Source organism: Scardinius erythrophthalmus (genome assembly GCF_964197995.2).
Source record: "Scardinius erythrophthalmus genome assembly, chromosome: 14".
In the NCBI taxonomy this organism is placed as follows: domain Eukaryota; kingdom Metazoa; phylum Chordata; class Actinopteri; order Cypriniformes; family Leuciscidae; genus Scardinius; species Scardinius erythrophthalmus.
In genome coordinates, this window is record NC_138234.1 from 1,617,555 (window position 1) to 1,635,371 (window position 17,817).

A 17,817-nucleotide genomic window follows, 5' to 3' on the forward strand; every position below is an offset into this window, starting at 1 on the left:
TTATAGTTATCGTCTGCTGGTGTGAACACTAATATAGTTATCGTCCGCTGGTGTGGACACTAATATAGTTATCGTCCGCTGGTGTGGACACTAATATAGTTATCGTTATAGTTATCGTCCGCTGGTGTGGACACTAATATAGTTATCGTTATAGTTATCGTCCGCTGGTGTGGACACTAATATAGTTATCGTTATAGTTATCGTCCGCTGGTGTGAACACTAATATAGTTATCGTCTGCTGGTGTGGACACTAATATAGTTATCGTCCGCTGGTGTGGACACTAATATAGTTATCGTTATAGTTATCGTCCGCTGGTGTGGACACTAATATAGTTATCGTTATAGTTATCGTCCACTGGTGTGAACACTAATATAGTTATCGTTATAGTTATCGTCCGCTGGTGTGAACACTAATATAGTTATCGCTATAGTTATCGTCCGCTGGTGTGGACACTAATATAGTTATCATTATAGTTATCGTCTGCTGGTGTGAACACTAATATAGTTATCGTTATAGTTATCGCCCGCTGGTGTTAACACTTATATAGTTATCGTTATAGTTATCGTACGCTGGTGTGAACACTAATATACAGTAGTTATCGTTATAGTTATCGTCCGCTGGTGTGAACATTAATATAGTTATCGTTATAGTTATCGTCTGCTGGTGTGAACACTAATATAGTTATCGTTATAGTTATCGTCTGCTAGTGTGGACACTAATATACAGTAGTTATCGTTATAGTTATCGTCCGCTGGTGTGAACACTAATATAGTTATCGTTATAGTTATCGCCCGCTGGTGTGAACACTAATATTAGTTATCGTTAGAGTTATCGTCCGCTGGTGTGGACACTAATATACAGTAGTTATCGTTATAGTTATCGTCCGCTGGTGTGAACACTAATATAGTTATCGTTATAGTTATTGCCCGCTGGTGTGGACAGTAATATAGTTATCGTTATAGTTATCATCCGCTGGTGTGAACACTAATGTAGTTATCGTTATAGTTATCGTCCGCTGGTGTGAACATTAATATAGTTATCGTTATAGTTATCGTCCGCTGGTGTGAACATTAATATAGTTATCGTTAGAGTTATCGTCCGCTGGTGTGGACACTAATATACAGTAGTTATCGTTATAGTTATCGTCCGCTGGTGTGAACACTAATATAGTTATCGTTATAGTTATTGCCCGCTGGTGTGGACAGTAATATAGTTATCGTTATAGTTATCATCCGCTGGTGTGGATGCTAATATAGTTATCGTTATAGTTATCGTCCGCTGGTGTGAACACTAATGTAGTTATCGTTATAGTTATCGTCCGCTGGTGTGAACATTAATATAGTTATCGTTATAGTTATCGCCCGCTGGTGTGGACACTAATATAGTTATCGTTATAGTAATCGTCTGGTGTGAACACTAATATAGTTATCGTTATAGTTATCGTCCGCTGGTGTGAACATTAATATAGTTATCGTTAGAGTTATCGTCCGCTGGTGTGGACACTAATATACAGTAGTTATCGTTATAGTTATCGTCCGCTGGTGTGAACACTAATATAGTTATCGTTATAGTTATTGCCCGCTGGTGTGGACAGTAATATAGTTATCGTTATAGTTATCATCCGCTGGTGTGGATGCTAATATAGTTATCGTTATAGTTATCGTCCGCTGGTGTGAACACTAATGTAGTTATCGTTATAGTTATCGTCCGCTGGTGTGAACATTAATATAGTTATCGTTATAGTTATCGCCCGCTGGTGTGGACACTAATATAGTTATCGTTATAGTAATCGTCTGGTGTGAACACTAATATAGTTATCGTTATAGTTATCGTCCGCTGGTGTGGACGCTAATATAGTTATTGTTATAGTTATCGTCTGCTGGTGTGGACACTAATATAGTTATCGTTATAGTTATCGTCTGGTGTGAACACTAATATAGTTATCGTTATAGTTATCGCCCGCTGGTGTGGACACTAATATAGTTATCGTTATAGTTATCGTCTGGTGTGAACACTAATATAGTTATCGTTATAGTTATCGTCCGCTGGTGTGGACGCTAATATAGTTATTGTTATAGTTATCGTCTCCCCTCGTGTGGACACTAATATAGTTATCGTTATAGTTATCGTCCGCTGGTGTGAACACTAATATAGTTATCGCTATAGTTATCGTCCGCTGGTGTGAAAGTGCTTTAAATAACCCGACCCCGAATACTTGATCTGTGCTCCAGTGTGAGTGTTTGAGCTCTGACACGATTCTGTCACGTACTTTCGCCAGCGAACGTCTCCCTCCCATTATCCTCCTCGCAGAACTTTAAGGACAGTGGGTTTATTTATTCATGCCTCTCTTCTGGTTTACTGGAGCTTCTGATGCCTCGACACAGATTTGCACTTTCCAGTGGCGTGCGTTCATGTGCCGCCCGCAAGAGAGACTTGCGAGTGTTTCCCTGACGGCTGTCAGATTCGCTCACGTCCCGAATCTCCCACCAGAGAGTTCAGGATCCCAGAGTCCTTAAAAACCCAGCGAAAACACGCCAGAGAGGAAATCTGTGCACGGCCTCAAACATTTCTCACCTAAACTATCCCAAGAACAAATGATCTCGGGTCTTGTGTCGTGTGTAGGATCCTTAGTAAAAGTGTACGTGTGCCTGAAAGCCAAAAATGGCGTACGGCAAAAAATATTCAGATTTATAAAAGTGTGTGTACGCCAGAACCTGCGCAAAATCCCCTTTATAATCCCAGTCAGCGGAAGATTGTGAACATGCGTCTCCACCCCGAAATAACCATGAGCTTACAACACCTTCTTTTACTATGCATATCCTCATCTGCATATCATTTGCATATTCATCCACGAGATGCCGTGTTTAACGGTACAATACATTAGGAAAATATGAGATACGGATGTGCGTCACATTACATTGCTAAATATCATTTAGTAGCTGATCCTCGCCTTGTGTTTGAATAAATCAAATAGTATAAAATACATTTCATGGAAAGTTTTTCCACCGGCCAAATAGCATTTTTAATTGCTTTATATTTTTAATGGAAACAGAAAGGCCTTATTGTGCATTATTGATCATTATTTGCGTGTAAATATTTTCTGCTATTATCATGCAAACATTAAAACACAGCGTGCCTCAAAGTGTTCAACAGCAGCGCATCCACTACTAATATCTCTATTCATTAGAATATAAAAAATGTTGTAATGATTTCATGTAATTTAAGTGCTTAACTCTATTAATCAGAATGGTATATTTAATCTAAATGTGTATATCAGATGTAAATCATAGTTTAAATCATTCTTTTATGTATTTAAACTGCTATTGTGAACTGAGCAGCTATTTACATTTAAAGGGGTGTTTGATCATGATTTGACTTTTCTAACTTTAGTTAGTGTGTAATGTTGCTGTTTGATCATAAACAACATCTGCAAAGTTACGACGCTCAAAGTTCAGAGCAAAGGGAGATAATTGCTTTTACAGGAATCACTTTTTAAGGACTACAATAAACGGCTGGTAGAGACTACACCACATTCCTCCCGGGTTAGTGACATCACCAACCCTAAAATTTACACAAACCCCGCCCCCTGAACACGATTTATAGATTATCATGACGGAATATGCTAATCAATGACTAGAAGATAACTACACATCAGCAGCAGCTCATTTGCATTTAAAGGCACACACACAAAAGCGGCGTGTTTTTGCTCACTCTCAAAAATTACAATTTTAACATGCTATAAATATCTGTGGGGTATTTTGAGCTAAACCTTCACACACACACTCTGGGGACATCAGAGACTTATTTTACATCTTGTGAAAAGGGCATTATACCACCGCTTTAATGTTTGTCCTAAAAGTCCTTTGAATAAATCAAGAAAAAAATTTGGTGGTTGCACACATTCTCAACTTTAACACAAGGACTAATGATAATGAGTGAGTTAATTAATTCTTCTCATTAATTAAATGCATATTTATGTCTTCACAGCTCTGGAATCTGATTGAATGCTGGACACGAGCGTCTAACGAGGGTCGACCCCTGCCAGCCAATCAGCTCTCGCGCTCAGCTGACAGGCGCAGCTGCTTGACCAATCACAGCAGAGATGTGCCAGGGGTGGGCGGGGCTTGAGTGCTGGAGTGGCAGTGTTCAGTGTCGAACGCTCAGAGAGAAAGAGAGAGAGAGGAGAGACAGCGCTCCGTTCGTCCGATACTCCTGCGCGTCTCTCTCACTGCAGCTCTGTATGCGAGTGTGTGTGTGTGTGTGTGTGAGCGTATATGTGTGTGTGTGTTCATGTATGCCGGCAGCAGCTGCATCGCTCCTTCATCCTCTTCATCTTCATCTCGCGTTCGGAGTGAATTCACAGCATTGGCGCACAATCCTGCTCATCTGTTGCCTTGGTGATGGGCTGTCGACTGTCAGGGCCGTGGATGGGCGACGGGATGGGGGTGAGTCCAGTGTGTGTGTGTGTGTGTGTGTGTAAATGTTCACGATTGTGTGCTGATGGTAATTAGGAGTGACAATGATGCTGGTTCAAACACACACACATACACACACACATGTGCCGTCTCTCTCTCATGACTCATGCAGTGATGTGTGTCGGTATGAAGATGCAGCATGATTTTCGTTGTGTGTGTGTGTGTGTGTGTGTGTGGTGCGAATCCGCTCAGCTGTGGTGCTGAGTGAGGAATATGTTCACACAGCTGCGCTTCAGTCAACCTATAGCAGTGATAAACCGAATCAGGCTAACTAGAGCGTACGCTAAAACGTCGGAACGCGCGAGATCCGGACTGAAATTAATTGCGTTTTTCTGTTGATCTGTTTGTCGTTCAGGTTCACGGCCAGGATTTGACGCACCTGCAGAAGCGAGAGGCCTTCCGTATCCTGGCCAGCTACGAGCAGCCAATCACGCTCCAGATCGAGGGGAGGGGGCGGAGCCTGCAGTATAACCGAACGACGGATTGCAGCACGCAAACGGAGCGCCCGTGGGATCCTCTCCGTCCGCACTCGTGTTCCCTGCCTCGTCTGCCTCCCTCGGACAGGTGCGACACACCTGTAGCTCACCGGCGCCACCTGCAGGACAGACACAGACATGCAGACGTTCACACACAACGCAATCTCGCGCTGAAATTGGCCTATGTACCATGCTAGTTTATGAGCATTGCATTTATAAGAACAAAATAGTTGCGTTCAATTAAATTACTGAAATGACGAGTGTGTCTTGTGTAGCGCTGGGTGGTATACCAATCATACCGAATACCGGTGTTTATTTTTGTTATGATATGAATTTTTAATATCCCGCAGTACCGGTCTTTCACTGTTCACTGGTGATGCTCAGATGGTGTGTGTTCCTAACGTGACGGTGAAGATGGATAGGTTAAACTATATTTGATAGCTTCAAATTATATCGTTTCCCATACATTGGTTCACAATATCAACACAGCCTTTTCGAAAAATCTGTTTGCGGTTGGCATTGACATCGCTGAATAAACATGAGCACTGCACGTTTCACAGTCGAAACGCGGCGCGGGTGTTTTTATATGAATGTATCTTTGAAGTGAACGACTGTCTTTAGAAAAGTTTCGGTGTTATTTTCATTTAATCTTTCTTTATCTTCCCTGATAAAGCAGCGTTTATGAGCGTTACTGGTTTGTGTTCAGTCGTTACCGTGGAAACCGCTTTGTGTTCATCCGTTACCGTGGAAACCGCTGTTTCTGCCGCTCCTACAGCGCCTCCTGCAGGACCTCTTTATAAACACTGCAAACCTGTATTAATACTAGTGTGTAATTTTCTACAATATTCACTCATGACCGTAAAATAAGGCGTTCTAAGTCAATCTACTGCAGTATTATTTCCTCTCTCACTCAGTAGAACATGTGGTTAACACCCAGTCATGCTTGGAAAAATAAAATACCGTCATATATTGTGAAACTGGTGTAATTTTGAAAAATACCGTGATATGGATTTTTGGTCATTCCGCCCAGCACTAGTCTTGTGTGAACCTCTTTCTTTTTATGGTGCTTGCATACTTATTTTTAACGTTGGAGCGGCCATTTTAACTTGAATGGCCACGACTTCTAGAGTTACTTTTAGCTCTACGAAAACTGCTTGATATTGCAAACTAGTATTTCTTATCATTATAATTCGTTAAACTGCACTTTTTCTTCAAGTTATGTACCTATCCACCTTATTAAGTGGGAGTGTTCTTTAGATTACTAAAGTCTCCCTGTAGTCAATAATTTTATCCCTAAAACTCATCTTTGATCTCCAAAATGACATATTTAAACGTTTTTTCTTTGAAAGAAATGTGTCATGCCTTTAAATATCTTGACTGTAACTCGACACCCTCGCCTCATTTAGTATACGCGATTCTATGGATATGCAAATGAGCCCCGCCTCCACTCACTCCCTCAGCTCAGAGATCCACTGGCTGACGATCACACGTTGATCTGATTGGTTACAAGGTAGTTTGTGACGTCAGAAACACCAGCGATTTCAAAGCGTGTTTTTGAGACTGTCTTTGGTTCACTGCAGTTTTAAGGAGGAAATACTCAGCAATGCTGTCGACTTATGAACTTACACATGGTTTGTCTTAAAGCAGATTAAAAACACCACATAGACACATAAACAACATTAAAAGCTGGATTTTCACCACAGGGGGACTTTAAAATGTTCTTCACACTAAGAAAATGGTTTTATGAACTGAACAGAACCAAAAATGGTTCTTCTACGGCATCGCTGCGAAAACCTCCTTTATTTAAAGAGTGTAACTAGAAGAGTAACAAAGTGCAGTAAACGGTAAAACTATTCGTGCTACATAACAGTTTATGATTACGATAATATATTAAAATAATATGAATATGAATAGTTTGCTGTAACAAGACTGTTTTTGTACAGCTTAAATAACTAGAAGCCAATGATAAACGAAAGCTTTACTGATGTCGACACACGCTCTTATGTTAACAATACTAACGTAAGAAATCGGAAATCTCGCACATTCACAGAAAATAGCTTACTTTGTGTTGCAACACTGTTTGCACTTAGTGATTTCAATGGCCATGTTGTGTTTGTTAGGACAGGACTTTTGAAGTACTCATTTGGTCATGTGACCAAAAGTTGCTCATTTTAATTATGCCTGAGAAGCACTGACCAATGAGAATGTCCATCTATGCATCTCATAACACACATGTTCCCATCCGTCACGCTCCGTCAGTGCCTTCTCTAGCATGTAAGCTGCCTAAAGGCACAGTCATGCTAGGGTTTGCATCCATGCGCATGTAAACGAGGGGGAATGTGCATGCGAGCATATTTTATCCTTTGCCGCATTCTGAAGTTTCATCATGTGCGGTGAACGCTCACCTCTTGAGTTCATATAGCGAAAAGACGTTTGATCAATCGAGAGCATTTCCAGTCTAGAAGGATAAACATCAAGCAGTGGCTCCGGACTACAAACATGATTAGCTAGCAATTAACTCAAAAAAATTAAACCTTTAATGAAAACCAAATTAAATTTTAGTTTCCAAATTTGACAATTGAGAAGAAAGACTGAGCGCGTAACTTCTTTAGCTTAGAAGCCAAATTTGTGTTGTCATTAAGGGGGACATTTTAGTATTTTGAGTATTGAAATAAGTTTCAGTTTGATGCTGGAACTGATTATGTCCCATATAATTATTTAAAAAAAAAAATTGTAAGAACATTTCTTACTGTTTGAAGAAGTTACATGTGTTGATTATTGTTCTAAACATGTCATCTACTTTTCTGCTTAGAATAAAGTGTCCCTTTAGCCTATCAGTGCTGCTAAACCATAACTAATTATATTTTTGGAAAAATACTTGAAGGTTTTGAATATTTATCTTTAATTACACATTGTTAAATGAACAAACAGTCAGTAAATAGATTACTATAAATCTTACTAATCTGAAGTTAGTCCAAGTAACGGTTCCGGTTCTTTTCAAACGAAAAAATGCGCGCTTTTCTGCGAGGGCGTCGGTTGCGAACTCCGTAACGGCTTTGATCGATTCCCTGATTGAGAGAGCCTGAGGTAAAAGTGCTTCGACTTCCAGGTTGTTTCGTGAATCTTTTTGACTGACTTATTCAAAAGAACTGGTTCACAAGAGTCCTAAATCACGATTCATAACAGGTTCGGTGTTGTTTCGTGAATCTTTCTGACCAAAAGAACTGGTTCGCAAGAGTCCTGAATCAAGATTCATAACGAGTTCGGTGTTGTTTCGTGAATCTTTTTGACCAAAAGAACTGGTTCGAGTCATTTGCACGCGAATCGGACATAACCTCTGTCCTAACGCAAATGAGAAAAAGTTTTCCGGATTTTCAAAATGTATTAGATTTCCAAATTATTGTTGTAAATATTTAATCTCTAACTCGCCAGTTTGGTGGCCTGAGATTGAAACCGAACAGGGAGGAAAACTCATTTTCTGTTTTTGCATCAACACAATTATTAATGTTCAGTTTATTAAAAAATTTACTTTTTGCAATGTGGCAGGATATATATATATATATATATATATATATATATATATTACATTTAGTTGCGTTTAATAGGAATAACATTATTACTATAATTATAAAACTACCCATTACTGTTAATTATAGACTACCCATTATTACTGTTAATATTACTATTTATGTAATATCCATAGTTCATATAACCATCATACTCTTTGTAGGCATCTTTATGCTGCTGTTGGTCTTTATATCAGAATGAGGTCAGATCTTTATAAGGGACATTCTACCAGAAACGTACATTTTCTATCCCCAAAAAAAAAAAAAAAAAGTATTATTAACCTTCAACTTTAACCCTGACTTTAACAAAGGAGATAGTGAATAATTGTAAATTATTGAAATCCCACCTCGGCACATAATAATTTTTGAATAATAAGCATTTTAATATGCAGTTACTCTTTAAAATGTCAGGCTCCGTCACAGACATGGCTGATAATGTAAGTGTGTTAAAGAATATGCTCTCTTCTGCACAAATATCATCATTTTAATGAGGATCTGTCCCTTATTGAAGGAAACATATAATTCATTAAAAAAAACACAGCTATCAGGCTGATTTTGCTTGTTTTGTGGGCTCTTAGATAAAGAATGACCATCAGGTTCACATAATGTTGTTGAATAAGGGGCTTTTGGGGTAAAGTTTGTTACCAACGCATTATTGTAAATATATAATCCAGTCTTTACTATCACTATATACCCATTTCAATAATTGTTATAATCAAAATAGCCATTTTTGGACTAAAATATACTTTGTGACAGGACTGACCGTGGTGTGACAGGGTTGACAATGTTGTGACAGGACTGACATTTTTTCCATCAAGCATTACGAATTACATTAAAATGACCAGATTTTCTCTGAAAAACTAAAAAAAACAAAATGTTTATAATTTGTAGTAATATACTAAAAATCTGTATTTAAATAGTGGATAAGTCTTTATTAATAAAATTAATCAAACACAATTAACAATGGGAAAAGATAGTCTCGATTTTAAAGAGTAAACAGTATTTTAATTCTCTAATAGGCCTATTATGAGCCACTTTAAACCTGTGTAGGCTACAAGTAAAATTCATTAGTATATCCTATATATGTTGTCATATATCTTTACCCAGATTCCTTATTGAATCAGTAACTTAAGAGCTGTATAATAGAAGAAACAATACACACAGCACACTTGTCTTTGGTATTATTGTATTAATTAATATTGTTGTACAAAACCATTTTTTAACAGTTGAATCTTTTTTATTTAAAAATGGAATAATGATGAGCAAGTAGCAACACATAAAGCACATTTTTAAATGAGTTCAAGATATATTCTTTAAATCATTAACTATTAAAGGGACAGTAAGTATCTAGTGGTGAATTTGTATTTTGTGAATTTTGCAATCAAACTAATTTTGCTCTGAAATTGAATCTGAATTGAAATTAGGCGTTTATTAAAAATAAATAAATAAACAAATGTTAGCAGTAGTCAACATATTCATCTGCAATGAAACAAGAAGATTACCTGTGGTATTCACTACAAACAAGCAATGTATCAGGCCCCGTCACAGAATGTCAGGCCCTGTCACAGTGAAATGTGACAGAGCCTGACGTGACAGGGCCTGACAGTCAGACATTTTAACAGCTATAACTCAGCTATTTAGCATGCTAGCATAAAAACTGACAACATTTCAGAGAGTATTTACACAAAAGATTTAATTTGTTCCAAATCTAAACCTATTGACATACATTTTCTGGGACATTATTGCGTGACAGGAACTGACGTAGTAGCTCGACCTCAGGTAAAAACATGCAGAAAGGCTTAAAATTACAAAATTCAAGGACAGAAATTACCTCTGGTTGGTGTCAGTGTGTGATGAGAGGCAAATGAGGTCACTTCCTGTGATTTGGGACCTTAAAGACATATCACACCCTTTTCTTGGAATCTTTTATGCAAGTGTGACAGGGCATGACAGAAACCCGGGGACACTTCTAAAAAATCTATTTATTTATTAATAATTCATTTTACTGAAGATTTTAATCGAATAATACAAATTATAACATCTTAAATGTGCTATGGTATTGTTTTTTCTATGAATTTCAAATGTATAATTATTATTTATATGATGTATAGAATTGAGATTTGACCTGGGACAGTACATTTTAGGGGTTCTTAATTTTAAAAACTGTTTTTTAAACAAAAATAAAAAACAATTTAATCAAATACATAACATATTCTGTTGTAAAACCCTCTAAATTAATTCACTGTATGACAGTTTTGGGAAATATGTGGATTACACCAGTTTTATAAAACAATAGTAGTGCCAGGACAGCAAATGTACGTTTCTGGTAGAATGTCCCATAAACACACTAACAGCATCTTATGTGAAGGGGGCGTGTCCTATAGCTGCAGGGAGGGGGCGTGGCTTGTGTTATCAGCCTTTAATATATATTTAAGTATGTGTGTGTATATATATATATTTTTGTTGTCTTCTCAGGATGTACTACAATCACATGACCCTGCCGGTGAACCGTAGAGAGGGAAGCAGGTACGAGTATCTGCCAAACACGCCCAGAGACCTGGAGCACAGGCAGCGCCTGGCCTACAACGTGAGTTATTGACATGATCACATTATGATGATTATTAGCTGTTAATATTCATGAGGAGATGCATAGTTATTGATTTACCCTTTATGAGGAGAAAAACGGTGTGTGGCCACCAGTGTCTGATATGTGCCACGTTTTAAAGGCCATGCTAACAATAATTTAGGTTGAATATCTGGTATTTCTTTCCAAATCCTGATCGTTCCGCAATGGCTTAAATGAGTGTTTAAAAGGGGTTGTTTCATGCTTCTTGTGTGTGTGTGTGTGTGTGTGTGTGTGTTTGAGTGAATGTGTGTGTGTGTGTGTGTGTGTGTGTGTGTGTGTGTTTGAGTGAGTGAGTGTGTGTGTGTGTGTGTGTGTGTGTGTGAGTGAGTGAGTGAGTGAGTATGTGTGTGTGTGTGTTTGAGTGAGTGTGTGTGTGTTTGAGTGAGTGAGTGAGTGAGTGAGTGTGTGTGTGTGTGTGTGTGTGTGTGTGTGTGTGTGTGTGTGTGTGTGTGTGTGTGTGTGTGTGTTTGAGTGAGTGAGTGAGTGAGTGTGTGTGTGTGTGTGTGTGGTTTGTGAGTGAGTGAGTGTGTGTGTGTGTGTGTGTGTGTGTGTGTGTCTGTCTGTGAGTGAGTGAGTGTGTGTGTGTGTGTGTGTGTGTGTGTGTGTTTGAGTGAGTGAGTGAGTGAGTGAGTGTTTGAGTGAGTGAGTGAGTGTGTTTGTGTGTGTGTGTTTGAGTGAGTGAGTGTGTGTGTCTGTGAGTGAGTGAGTGAGTGAGTGAGTGTGTGTGTGAGTGTGTGAGTGTGTGTGTGTTTGAGTGAGTGAGTGAGTGTGTCTGTGAGTGAGTGAGTGAGTGAGTGAGTGTGTGTGTGTGTGTGTGTGTGTGTGTGTGTGTGTGAGTGAGTATGTGTGAGAGTATGTGTGTGTGAGAGTGAGTGTGTATATGTGTGAGTGTGTTTGAGTGAGTGAGTATGTGAGTGCGAGTGAGTGCATGAGAGTGTGTGAGTGAGTGTGTGTGTGTGTGTGTGTGTGAGTGAGTGTGTGTTTGCGTGCGAGTGTGTGAGTGAGTGAGTTTGTGAGTGCGTGTGAGAGAGTGTGTGAGTGAGACTGTGTGTGTGTGTGTGTGCTGTTCTCCAAACAAACGCGTTTTTCAAAATGGAGCTGCTCTCTTATGCACTGGAATTATTCATGCATTTAGCTACGCCTGGGAATACACACACACACACACACACACACACACACACACACACACACACACACACACACACACACGTGTGATGCGCAGGAGGAAACAGCCCTTAATAAAGAAACTGAAGGAGAGACAGACAGACGTTTACTGTTCAGTGGTGTAAAATAATCACTCTTCCACATCACAGCCTCATTATGCTAATAATCCATCGTTAAGCTTCGGAAATGCTGGGATGTTCTTCTCACACAGTGACCGTAACAATCCAGTATAAACTTATCTCTGGACTGGTTTAATGGTTTCAGGAGCAGGAGTTCTCCAGTGGCGTTTCTCAGGGACAGAACTGTCTGATCGGCTGCTGCAAAACCAACTTCGAGGAGCCCAGAAGTTTCCAGAGTCAGGTGAGAGTCACATGACCAGGACTGAAGGAACAACTGACGAAAACGCTGAATTATTGAGTGTTCAATGTGGGGTTGTGAATATAGTCAAAAATATGTGACAATGAATCTAGAACCGCAGCGGCGTGTTGTTGTTGTTCTGGTTCTCGTGTGATTCTCTTCATCCGTCACGGCCTGAGAGGCGAGGAGTCACATGTTATGTAAGTTATGTGTTACCAGGCAACAAGCGATCATAAATATGGTGAAGATTCTGAGCCACCGGAGCGACTCTTGAGCCGTTCAGTCAATGGAATTCATGTAGAATTTAAAGGAGTAGTTCACTGCAGAATTAAAATGTCCTGATAATTTACTCACCGCCACGTCATCCAAGATGTTCATGTCTTTCTTTCTTCAGTCGAAAAGAAATTATGTTTTTGAGGAAAACGTTCCAGGATTTTCCTCCATATAGTGACTTCAATGGAGTCCAACGGGTCGAAGGTCCAGATGTGAGTTTCAGTGCAGCTTCAAAGTCTCGACACGATCCAGCCGAGGAATAAGAGTCTTATCTAGACAAACCAGCGGACATGTTATAACAAAATAAACATTTATATACTTTTTAACCACAAATGCTGGTCTTGCACTGGCTGTGATGCGACACACATTACGTAATCATGTTGAGAGGTCAAGCGTGACATAGGGGGAAGTACCGACCTAGTGTTTACAAAGCCAATATGCAAAGACTAAGACAAACTTGGAACAACTTGTGTTCTGGTTCAGAAGTGTAGGGTCGGGCGAAAAACTCCATCTCATTTTCTTCTCCAACTTCGTTGTTTTACCTTTCAACATGATTACGTAATGTGTGTCGCCTCACAGCTAGTGCAAGACGAGCATTTGTGGTTAAAAAGTATATAAATGTTTATTTTGTTATAACATGTCCGCTGGTTTGTCTAGATAAGAGTCTTATTCCTCGGCTGGATCGTGTCGAGACTTTGAAGCTGCAATTTGGACCTTCGACCCGTTGGACCCCATTGAAGTCACTATATGGAGAAAAAACTATTAAAGCAATTATTTTCACTATTGATACTACTATTACCGATACCGATTATTAGCCAATACATCGGTGCATCTCTAGTAAAAATCACTGTAACTCATCACTTTGAATTGCTTATTGCTCTAATGTCTTAATGTGTGTTTGTGCCAGACTGATGAGGATGACTACCTGATGGAGAAGCCCCTGGGTTACCTGCCTCTTCACCACGAGCTGGACAGTGGCCTCGGCTGGACTGACGGGAGTTTCCACCAGGGGGAGCTGTCGGGGGTGGAGACGGAGGAGGGGGTGGAGGAGTGCCACGCCCGCGGAGGAAGAGGAGGCTCGCCCTCGTCAGAGTCCTTCATCTCGTCGGAACTCAGCGACTCTGGTTTCTACAGCGTCAGCACTGGCGAGTTCCTCCGCTTCCAGCGTCTTCTAGAGAAGCGCATGCGCCATTACAACGCCCGACTGCACCACCAGGGGGAGCCGTGTTCCCGCGAGCGGCGTGACAGCCAGATTAAACACCCGCTGGAAGCCATCCCGGAAACGCTGACGGTTCAACCTCAAAATGTCTGCGTGGGGTCACGAGGATTGTCGCGGGTGTCGTCGGTGCAGTATCGCAAGGCGGAGCGGCCATCTTTGAACAGGCATAGCTCTAGCAGCGGCTCGCTGTTTAATCCCGCGGTGCACTCCACGTGTAGTACGCCGTCCGGCCAGCGGCGGGCGTTGCCACATCCGAGTTCTGTGGGAATGCTAAGGAGGAGCCGGACGCTTCATAACCGCCCTACGCCTATGGAGTACCGCAGACGCGCTAGTCACCCGGCCTCGCCTAATTATAGCAGCGCTACGCTGCATCCCTGCAGCCACGGAGCCGACCTTCCCACAAATCTCCCTGAGGAGCCAGACTTGCCAGTGGTTAGTCACCCCGCACTCCCTACGCGGACTGCACACGCTATGCATGCGATGAGCCATCCATCCCTGATCTCTCCCGCGGAGGAGCTCTGCTACATGTCTCCGAATCTCCATGAGCGCAGGATGCTAGCATCCACCGATCCCGTGATGGAGCAGCCACCTAGTCAGCAACGGTTCCACACACTAAGCCACACGCCCAGTCAGGATGCTAACGACACCTGGCCAAAACCCGCTAACCGCGCGGGCTCGTGTGGAGGAGGTGGACTCTATAGCACCTTGGAGGGACACGTTCCAACCACGGCCGCTAGGAAAACGCCGAGTGGGAACTTGCGTGCAATGCGGAACCAGATGCTACGGGACAGAGCGTCCCGACTAGCGGATGAGCGTAGCGGCATGAGCACGGATGAGGAGAGTCATAGCGAGGTACGCATGGGTCGCTACTGGAGCCGGACCGAGCGACGCGAACATATGCTACAGAAACAGCAACAGCTGCAGGCTAGAGGTGGCATGGCTACAACTGGATTGGTGCACGGGGTCGTGGGAGGAGCCAACGTAGATAGTTATAATACAGTTCTCGAGATGAGCCAGAGGAAACTAAGTCGCCTGAGGAACCGGAAGGTACTGGACGACTGGACCACCGTAGAGGAACTCCTGACGCACGGATCGCGCCTGAGCGAAGACGCCCGGCAGCTGCCCATGTCGTTGCTAACCGTCACAACTGTATAGCGACACCCGCCGAGTGTGTGTGTTCAGATGTGCGTGTGTGTGTGATTGTGTGTGTTGGACCGCCCGCACTACACAAAGCTACCTCCTGAAATTGAGGTTTTCTGTAGATACAGATGTTTCCAAAAAACACTGTAGTAAATTGATTTTTAAATGTCATATTTGGAGTATCTTGTTTTGCATTGTGTTGTAAAAAAGATGTTTTGTTTATATGGAGCGAAATCACTGCAGTTTTGATTCGACCGCATGAAGCAATACAACGACGCCAGACAAAACCGAATTTCATTTTGGTGCCAAGAAAAGTTTACGTTACGGATCAATTTAAGGTGGTGCTAAACGTGAGATTTCATTTACTTTCAGATTATTCGCAACTATAGCCTATAAACTACATCCGATTACGTCACTTTTGCACAAAATTGAAAATTCCCTCTCAGACCGTCTTCCGCTAGCCGAATTTGTGGTGTTAGCACAGCCCCACCTTTCAATCGTGAATCTGATTCTCTGGGAATAACATCGGATAATCTAACGGCAGGTCGTGAGTCAGATGATTGGGTGTTCAGGGTCATGCTGGAGATCAGGCAGCGGAAAACATGAGTGTGTGTGCGGGTTCTTGCACTATAACTGTAGTTCTGTAGAGTATTTTTAAAGCTATTTTTCTTGTCCTCTTCACAATTGATGTCACTTAAAAGGAACAAAGAACTTTTATAAAGACTCAAACGAGAATTATAAGTGGTGTCAACAGCAGTACAGCAATTTGGTAACAGTTCGTTTTGTTCTTGTTCGGTGCAGAATTATATTTTCACCGCACCTTTCCGCAAACCAGGGGGTTTCAATTTTACAATGGGCATCATGAAACACGAGCAGAATGAATTTAGCACAAATTACGGTGACAGAAATACAACAACTGACATGCTTTTCTGAATGATTAAAGTTTATTCACACCAAAGACGATAACTAAGGATAAAAATGTAAAATAATGCCCACAGAGGAATGGAATCACTCTTGTTAAACCACTTTTTCCAGCTAATAAACGATAAAAACATTAACAGCCAATCAGAATCTATCGTGCTTTAAAGAGCTCCAGCATTTAAACCGGCTGATAAAACTTCAGTGCCCGCTTATAATAAACAGAACGTTGGTGTGGACAGTAATATCGTTATAGTTATCATTATCGTTTTTGGTGTGAACAGGCCTTTACACAAATTCGTCCTGCTCCGGTTTCATGAGTGAGACCTAATTATTTTCCAAAGTAGAAGATGAAGTATTTTCAGAGTCACCTGTCATCTTTGTTTTGAGCAGAAAATCAGGATCTTTCCCACCTGCACTATTTTTGGTGCATGAGCACTGGAGTGTTTACAATTTTTTCCTCACAACTGTGACTCTCTGCGACGCATCTCGCTCTCCCGCCCTTTCTGAGGTAAAATCACGTGACGTCCTTTTCACCGTGAGTCAAACGCTGTGAATAATGGATTTGAACGGATGAGACGTGCGCTATTAACGGAACTCTGACTCTCTCTCTCTCGCATTGGATTTTGCTCGTTTCCACTTTTAGAAACCATTTTCTTGGAATATGATGTACATGTGGTTGTAATAAAGATGAGATTTTAATTAGCTACATCAAGTGTTTTTTTGGTCCTTATTGAAGTTGGCGTTCATAAGTGAAATCTGTCAACAAAACTAATTCATTCTCAGAACTCAATTTGCGCTCAGTGTTTCCACATACTTTGATCAACGAATTTCCCATTTCCATTCGTGGGAAATGAAATTCCACTTGTTCAGGAATATCACATAATTTTATAGCGAGTGCACTCAATTTCTGTTTGATGTATAGTATGACTAATTAAAGTGTAAGTTATAGGCCTACTGAAGTGAAGACGAACTTTTTGATATTTTCAGATAACTTTGACCATTACCATATTTTCCCCAAGACTATTTGACAAATATGATCTTAATTCATATTTATACCAATTTCGATACAATAACCAAATGTATTATGATGTTTTTGCGTTTCAATGTGAATCTGAACAGTGATTACCAGTCAGGTGACGAAAAGGAGGATGATTCTTCACTGGTGAAGTTGAGTGTTTCTTGGATCTCTACTATTAGCTCAGATTTCTAATCTGACTACTTAAAATGTTAAGGAATAAAACACAGAAACACAAAATGGAATCCAACAGTAGAAAAGCACAAAATGGAACCGAATAACAGAAAAATGTCTTTCTTGCTTCCTCTCTTTCATGCACGCACCACTGACGCCACCTGCTGGATGGACGCTGTTAGTGCAGAAAAACAAAATGGAGGCGGTTGATTCACCTCATGATCTGTGGTAGAAATGCGAACAAGGTTGATTTATGTTCCTCATTCCTCTGAAAACATTTGTACCAAAACACTGTTAAATATATATATATAAAAAACTATTAAATATTAACAAACAAAAACATAAAAACTAAAAAAAATTAAAATAACGTAACCTTTTGCGAATGTTAAGTATTTTGCGAATGTTAAACT

General features: G+C 40.7%; 1 protein-coding gene across 1 annotated transcript; it reads left to right on the forward strand.

Moving 5' to 3' along the window:
- The first annotated feature begins 4,163 nt into the window (after positions 1-4,163).
- On the forward strand, positions 4,164-16,925 carry LOC308701928 (uncharacterized protein). Its single transcript, XM_081384406.1, has 5 exons — positions 4,164-4,446; positions 4,832-5,040; positions 10,994-11,105; positions 12,573-12,668; positions 13,846-16,925. Exons 1-5 carry the CDS (start codon positions 4,402-4,404, stop codon positions 15,310-15,312), a joined length of 1,929 nt encoding a protein of 642 aa, XP_081240532.1. The 5' UTR covers positions 4,164-4,401; the 3' UTR covers positions 15,313-16,925.
- The last annotated feature ends 892 nt before the right edge of the window (positions 16,926-17,817 follow it).

Excerpts from the sequence above, each read along its gene's own strand:
- LOC308701928 (XM_081384406.1), top strand. The coding sequence starts at position 4,402 with ATGGGCTGTCGACTGTCAGGGCCGTGGATGGGCGACGGGATGGGG. Across the intron at positions 4,447-4,831 it reads GGATGGGCGACGGGATGGGG|GTTCACGGCCAGGATTTGAC; the intron begins GTGAGTCCAGTG and ends TTTGTCGTTCAG. Across the intron at positions 11,106-12,572 it reads GGCAGCGCCTGGCCTACAAC|GAGCAGGAGTTCTCCAGTGG; the intron begins GTGAGTTATTGA and ends TAATGGTTTCAG.